The 7,558-nt window shown below is 36.4% G+C and overlaps 1 protein-coding gene across 1 annotated transcript; it reads right to left on the bottom strand.

The window, feature by feature from the left end:
• Nucleotides 1-296: 296 nt before the first annotated feature.
• Nucleotides 297-4,093, bottom strand: LOC103408297 (probable protein S-acyltransferase 14). Its single transcript, XM_070820489.1, has 7 exons — nucleotides 3,644-4,093; nucleotides 2,486-2,705; nucleotides 2,296-2,387; nucleotides 2,037-2,160; nucleotides 1,865-1,950; nucleotides 1,721-1,786; nucleotides 297-820 (listed from the first exon to the last, which is right to left on the bottom strand). Exons 1-7 carry the CDS (start codon nucleotides 3,929-3,931, stop codon nucleotides 692-694), a joined length of 1,005 nt encoding a protein of 334 aa, XP_070676590.1. The 5' UTR covers nucleotides 3,932-4,093; the 3' UTR covers nucleotides 297-691.
• Between the last annotated feature and the right edge of the window lie 3,465 nt (nucleotides 4,094-7,558).

Below are 7,558 nucleotides of genomic sequence, written 5' to 3'. Positions count from 1 at the left end.
ATAAAACTCTTTTTTTTTTTTTTTTTTTCTTCTTCTTCTCAAGAACTTCTTCTCAAGAAGTATCATGCTTATTTCTATTCTGTCAAATAAATGTTAGAATGGCTTATGTGGCACAAGCAAGTTTAACTCAGTCATTCCTCCTCTCTCTCTCTCTCTCTCTCTCTCTCTCTCTCTCTCTCTCTCTCTCTCTCTCTCCCTCCCATTCCCCACAGCAGAGCCATTTTTCAATTAGACATAAAGAAACAGTAAAATCCGAAATCTCATACACAACTCAAACGACAATCTAGATGCTACTCTTTTCTGTAATCCAAGAGATTAAGGAGAAATTGGTACAAGGTGGAGAAATTCACAGGATCAATTCAACAAGCCTGCACACGACATTAGGAACGGAACAAGTTGTACGGAAAAATGCTCACGTTCCTCGTGGAGATCACACATTACATCACTATATAAAATGTATCGACCAAAAATCTATGCGCGTAAATTCACCAATTGAGCCAATCCTCAATTAACTTCCAGCCATTATGTCTCCCAAGCAAAAGTATGATCTGAACTGCTGCCGGTGCATGCAGGTCAATGCAGTGTTGACGAGCAAAGAGCCTTGTACGAAAGAAACACAAATTTCTGCTTCCCCTATACATGTGCATAAGAGGAGAGAACTGCAACATTGTCCTTTCGCTACCATGAATACTTATAATGGCTGAAGTGCATTCAACTCGGGCCTTGTTGGATAATCAATACCCTGGAGAGCTGGTATCCGTCTTAAATCCTCCTCCGAATATGCAGGGATGAACCAGTACCACATATCCGTCCCAAACACCTAACAAAATAATGGTAAATTCAACATTACATGCAACAGCGTATACTTCTGCAAATCAGACAACTAGTTCAGTTAGGTTTTGGTACAACTTTCTAACATATTCTTCACAAACTTGGGGGAAAAATCAGCACTGTTTATCCTCTACAGGCAAAGTATAACTTTCAGTTCTGATCATCTGTGGGGGTTTTGAAGTCAATTGTGGGGGTTGGATTTGCAAAAATGATCTAATTTCAAACTGGTTTGTTGAGGATCATAGAATAACACCTACAAAAAGGGGTTGGGGGAGGCCATCCTCATGGACGTAAGCCGGATTCAGATATTGCATTACCAAAATGCTGTACAAGTTTGGTTAGTTTTCCCGCAAATGCTGTTGCTTTTAATAAAATGTGCAAGTGAGTGTGCGCTGGAACTGATTACAGAAGGAACGTATGGAGTTGCAAGTCAGTAAAGGTCGTTCCCAGTGCACAAGGCTCCCACTTTACGCAGGGTCTGGGAGAGGTGAATGTCGGCTAGCCTTACCCCCATTTATGGAGAGGCTGCTCCCAAGTCTCGTACCCAAGACCTACCGCTCATGGGCGAAGGCACTTGCCATCGCACCAAGTTGCAAGTCAGTAATAAGGTAATATATGTTATAAGGCGGTGTATCTCACTCTCAGTCACATAAGACGTTACAGCTGATCAAAGATTAATGGTTTGACATTAATTAGAAGAGTCTTACATAAAAGACAGAGAATTTATAGTATTGGTTAGAATATAAATTAAACACACACACAGCGACCACAAAAACAAAAAACTAAAACAAAAAAAACAAAGTATTCAGAACAAACAATCAGCGACCACAAAAACAAAAAACAAAAACAAAAAACAAAAAAACAAAGTATACAGAACAAACAATCAAACCTGTTCAAAGTTTTTCTTCCGACCAAGGTCATACTGCCATTTAGTAGTGGCTTTCTTCTCGTATGCCTGATGAAATCAAGAATCTCATATAAGAAATACTAGAATAAGCCATAGAATCATATTCAGTATAATAAAAGCCATCACCTCAATAGTGGTGGTATTGGACGCCACCAATGATAGGTGCATGATCATAAAGCCAAAAACACTCAAAGCAAATGCGAAGTTCAAAACTGAAAATGGAAATCGCAAATATGAGAAAATACGGATGATGTCAAATTGAAAAATAATTCAGAAAATTGATCATCTAAAAACTTACCAAATGTGATAAAACTAGCTGCAACAGTGCCCAATGTTCCCGGTATCTCCTCTTCAGTAAAAAATGCCATAAAATACTTGAATAATGATAAGGTGACAAGAGTTGTCTCAAGAAATGTGTAAAACTGCAATAAAGTAATAAAGATACAAAGTCATACATCAAATAATATCTCATTTAATTCAAGTAGTTACTGCTTATCTTGCCAGTCGGTAAATTGTGCCTCTCAAGAGATTTAAACAAACATAGTGCGGTAACATACCAAGAAGAGAAGGAAGTACTTGTAATTCAGTGCACCAACACAGTTGACCACCCAAACGCAATGATGGTCCATTTTCAATATACACCTCCCACCTAAAACAAACACATAAATGGAAAGAATGAACCTTTCATTCTTTGTCCAACACCAGATATACGTTTTCAAAAGAGGCAACTGGAATAAAAGTACTCACAAACAGAACAATGATGGCAACGAGGTGGTTTATAGTGGTTGCACTTCCGACAAAACCGTATTTTTTGATTTGCTGGATCACTGACCATGGTGGATTGGTCTGATCCCACCAATGGGGCTTCATCACCCGTCTCCTCATCAATTGCAGGCCTCCAATTTGGTGGAACGCGCCCAGGATCCGTCAGAACAACATTAAAGTAGCTCCACAACAGCATCACCAACTACATAACCAAATTAACTTTCCCAAACTTAATACTTTCCAATTTGCAAAGTTGAATTTATCACCATTCTCAATTTAAGCGTTCAAAATAGGAAAATTCAAAAAACCAAAAAAGGAACTAAATCTTTAAAACCTCGAATTAAAATTCCTTTTTCCAACTTCCAAGTAAAATGTGTCACATTTAAATTGTTGCGGGCCTTGTGGCCAAAGAAATTTACTACACTCATGTGGATGAGAACATTATATGCACAAAGGCAATCTTCAATCCTCACATGCACGATGCATGGTATTGGTAAGACCATAAGTTGTACTACAGTTGAACAATAACATTTCCCAACTGAAAGCTTTATTTCTAAAGTAAACATTTTACTATGACCAGAGCAATGTACAATCCTCTACCAGTAACGTTTCCCTTAATCTGAAGTAGTTAAGAAAATCTCCGAGAAACTTCAAACACAAAATATGTCACTTTCCCAGCTTGTAAAGTAGAAAACTCAAGTCACTAACTTTACTACCCAATTGCTTCTCTTTGATTCCAACACATAAATAGCAAATTTCAAAGCATTTTACCATGGTTTCATTGCTCCAATTTTCCCCTTATCAAATAGTCCAATAGAAAGGTTGGCGCAACAGAAAGGTCATTCCTCATGGAAACAACCTTTTTGCAAAGCAAGGATAAGACTGCTTAGGATAGACGTTCTCCCGGCCCTTGCAAAGCGAGGAGCCCTGTTGGCTTGGGGTCGTCCTGTTTTTTTATCAAATAATCCAAACATAAAGCAAAACCTTCTAGCTTAATATACAAAAACTATCACAAATTCGTACATATCACACATTCATATATGAATTTATGCATATTCTTAATTTCTAGGTAAATTAAATTGAATTAGAGAATGAAAATTGATTAAAATAAATAAAAATTTAGGGGGAAACGGGAATTACCAGAAAATGGAACAAGATCAAGAGAGGGAAGGCAATGACGAAATTGACGCCTCCGCTAAGGATGCTAGGTAAATAATTGACCAAAACGACGGCGTAGTAGGTGAGCCCGACTATGGCGACAACCACCAGCACCATCACGTAGCCGAGGGCGCGCAGAGCCGTACATAACTTGAACGCGTTCCACGCCATTGCTGCTTCTCCTGATCGACCTTTTTCCAAAGATGAATCAAACCATGAAAAATCAGGAATCCCTAAGAATTTGAAATTAAGATTTTGGGGAATCAGCATTCCATTTCCCCATTTGGGATCCGACGGAAAGTTGACGAATTTTGATTGAAATTTGAGGATGGGATTCAAATGGTCGGGAGACTAATTCAACACGCTGTGATTTGGAGACATCTGTTAGTTTTTTTCATTCTTTCCCAATTCCTTTTTTTTTCTTTTTTTTTTTTTTTGAGAAACTTATTATTTTATTTTAGATTTTTATTACAAATAGTCATTGACATTGATCACCACTATCAAGGTGGTCCTTAAAATTAAAAATCAATCAATGTAATCTTCAAAAATAAGTGTCACAAATCAATGTGGTCATTCAGACACAATTCTATTAAAAATTCTGTTAAATATTGATGTGGCACATAAATAGGTCTCATATGATTTACAGGTTTTTATCACAAATGATCCCTAAAATTGACCCACACTATTAAGATGGCCCCTAAAATTGATCAACACGATCAATATGATTCCTGAAATTGAAAATCAATTAATGTAGTCCTTAAAAATAGGTGTCGCAAATCAATATGATCATTCTGTCATAATTCTGTAAAAAAAAATTGTTATGTGCTGATGTGGGTTTAATAATTAATTAAAAAGGTTGTCTAAATGCCTTTTTGCACAATGAAATTTCTTTTTCTTATAGTAGGATCTAAGGGTGGGTTCGGAACGGTTACCGTACCAAAACCCTTGTACCAATTACCATACCAAATTTTTGGTTTGGTAAAATCTAATACCATTACCGTACCAAACTTTCGGTATACCGAAGTTCGGTATTGCCAAAAGTTTGGTTGGCATGGTATGGCAATGGTAATTGCCATTTTGTTTTGGGACAAAATATGTTTTAGTTTTTTTAACCCAATTCAAGGGCAAAACTTCTTTTTTTGTACCTTTATCTCATACATTATAGATTAAATTCATCTATTATTCATCATTCACAATTCACACACATAATAATTCAAATGAAGCATCAAGATTCATCAAGATTCATCATGAAAATTAAGCTTACAATCCAAATAGAAGTTACAAACCAAAACAAATAGAAGTTAACAATCCAAATAGAAATTAAAGTTTCAAACCAAATGAAAATTGGAAGTAAACTTCAAAAAAGAGAATTCATTGATCAGTTATTCAAGCTTGAGATGTTGAAGCTTTTGGAGGAGGCATTGAACTTGTAGAAGATTGAGTTTGTGTCAAGCCTACATTACAAACAAAGAAAACATATTAATTAGTAGCAAGAAGAATTAAAGTTGAAAACCATTTAATAACAAATTTACTAAAAAAATTAATGCATATCTTTCTTGTTTTCTCTTCTTCTATTTCCTTGTAAAATTGAAGCATATCTTCCGTTGGTCCTTATAGAAGTTTACTTCACCTGCCCTAAGCCAACCACTAGTAGAGACTAGTGCCTCCATTATTTTAAGAGTCAAGGATACCCTAAAAGGGTTCACAACCCTCCTCCCTAGACTAAATGCATTTTCACTAGCAACAGTAGAAGTGGGGGTTACAAAGATATTTTGGCTATTTGTGAAAGAATTAGGAACTCTTTTGTGTTTGATTTCCACAATTCTAAGAGATCAAAGTCACTAACAACAATGCTAATATAAGTAGGGTTTTATTTTCAAATTATTAGAATATTATAAATATGTGTTATATAATTATGTATTATATAAATTATAAATTATAAATTATATTGTATTTTCGGTATGGTACGGTAATACCGTGGTAATGGTATCTATTACCAATACTGTACCATGAAATTTCGGTACGGTACAATACCGTACCATTATCGATTAGTACAAAAAATTTGGCACAAAATCGGTATTGCACGGTTGGCAATTCGGTTGGCATGGCAATTTGGCAAAAAAATCCACCCCTAGTAGGATCTACTCCAAAGAGATGCTCAAGGCTTGTCAATGCCTAAGAGGGGTGTGTGAATAGTTTTCAACCAATAATAGACGCACCTCGGTTATAACCTCATTATCTTAATGCAGATATCGTCGTTCTTTGCATCACCAGACCACCAGGAAAGCGCCGAACAAGTTTTCAAGATTAAGGTTGTGAGGATGTTGATCGCCTAGTTAACGGTGAGTCATTGACAATAGGCCAAGCCGTCACCAAAAGTGATCTCGATTTAGGTTCAATTCGGTGAAGGGTATCGAAGTGTGTAAAGATGAGTGTATTGAAATTTTGTTTAGAGAATAGAGAGCGAATGAGGTAGAGAAATGTGGACTCGGATCAGAGGTAATTGCAAGACTGGGTTTTTTGGTTGACAATTTTTTTATCAACTATTAAATTATTAAGCCTATTTGTAATTTTTTTTAATTTAATTAGACTTGGGTGACCCATTTATGTGTCACATCAGCACATAACAGAATTTTTAACAGAATTGTGACGAAATGACTACATTGATTTGAGACACTTAGTTGCGGGACTACATTGATCAATTTTCAATTTCAGAGGCCATTTTGATGTCGCGAGTCAATTTTAGGGACCATTTTGATGTCGCATATCAATTTCAGGGACCATTTTGATGTTGTGGGTCAATTTCAATGATCATTTGTGAGAAAAAAATGACTTATAGGGCCAATTTATGTGCTACATCAACACTTAATAGAATTGTGACGAAATGACCACATTGATTTGCGACACCTATTTTTAAGGGCTACATTGATTGATTTTCAATTTCAATAACTATCTTGACAGTAAGGGTCAATTTCAAAAACTATTTGCAATAAACCTTTTATTTTTTGTCTGAAAAAAGAAAGAGTAGTTTTATTTACACCCCACAAATTTACGAAACCACCCACATTCAAAAAATTCCTACAAAATTCCAATTTTACCCCTGATTTTTCTGAACCCTCCCCACCTCCTAACAACGAAAGAAAGAGGGCCAAACACCCCAACTGGACAACAACCTCTGATTACCTCTGCCGTCGGAGTCGTCAATCCACTCCGGTCACCTCCTCTCTAGCCTCTCTCTCGTCTTCAATTTTTTACAAAGTTCCCTATTCATACAAAAGCCAAAACTTTAAGCAAAACCCAAGCAACCAATTTAAAGTCTTTGTCAAACTTCAAGCAATAAAATTTTCTATCACCGAACATCAACCAATCAAACGCCTCCAATCCACAATATGCTTCCAAATCAATTAACTTGTTTACATTCCAAAACCCAAGTCAGCAAACAGAGTTCAACACAATAAATGGATTGCATTAGTTAATTTGATATACCAACTGTAAATATTGAGATCATTTCAAGGGTGGTGCTATATGGTGGTTGGCTGCCGGCAAAGGGATTGGTTGGTGCCATTTTTTTTTTTCCCAACCAATAAGGGTAAAAGAGGAAGTTCAATTGGAAAAAAAATGCGGGTGTCTTCATAAAATTGTGGGGTGTTAATAAAACTACCCAAAAAAGAAATATTTGTTTTGGTATTTTCCAATTTCAAATCATCTGATCGTTGAAAATCCAAAGGTTCACAGCAAGCCATGTCATGGAGACGTTTGGCTCTGCTGTTTATCTAATGCAGCGAAGCCCACCCGTGTAGAGCTTGTACCACTCACCGTTTTTTGCACATGTGTTAAACACGCCTGATATCAAAAATTAAAAAAAGGTGGTTGGCGTCAGCATGACGTCATACTGAC

Source organism: Malus domestica, chromosome 04 (assembly GCF_042453785.1).
Source record: "Malus domestica chromosome 04, GDT2T_hap1".
NCBI lineage: Eukaryota > Viridiplantae > Streptophyta > Magnoliopsida > Rosales > Rosaceae > Malus > Malus domestica.
This window is presented reverse-complemented; position numbering and strand designations above follow the sequence as displayed.

Bases quoted from the DNA above. Each gene is read 5' to 3' on its own strand.
- LOC103408297 (XM_070820489.1), bottom strand. From the start codon at position 3,931: ATGCTGATTCCCCAAAATCTTAATTTCAAATTCTTAGGGATTCCTGAT. The intron at 2,388-2,485 runs GTGAGTACTTTT...TGTTTGTTTTAG, and splicing joins TTGCCATCATTGTTCTGTTT to GTGGGAGGTGTATATTGAAA. The intron at 1,787-1,864 runs GTGATGGCTTTT...TGATTTCATCAG, and splicing joins CCAATACCACCACTATTGAG to GCATACGAGAAGAAAGCCAC.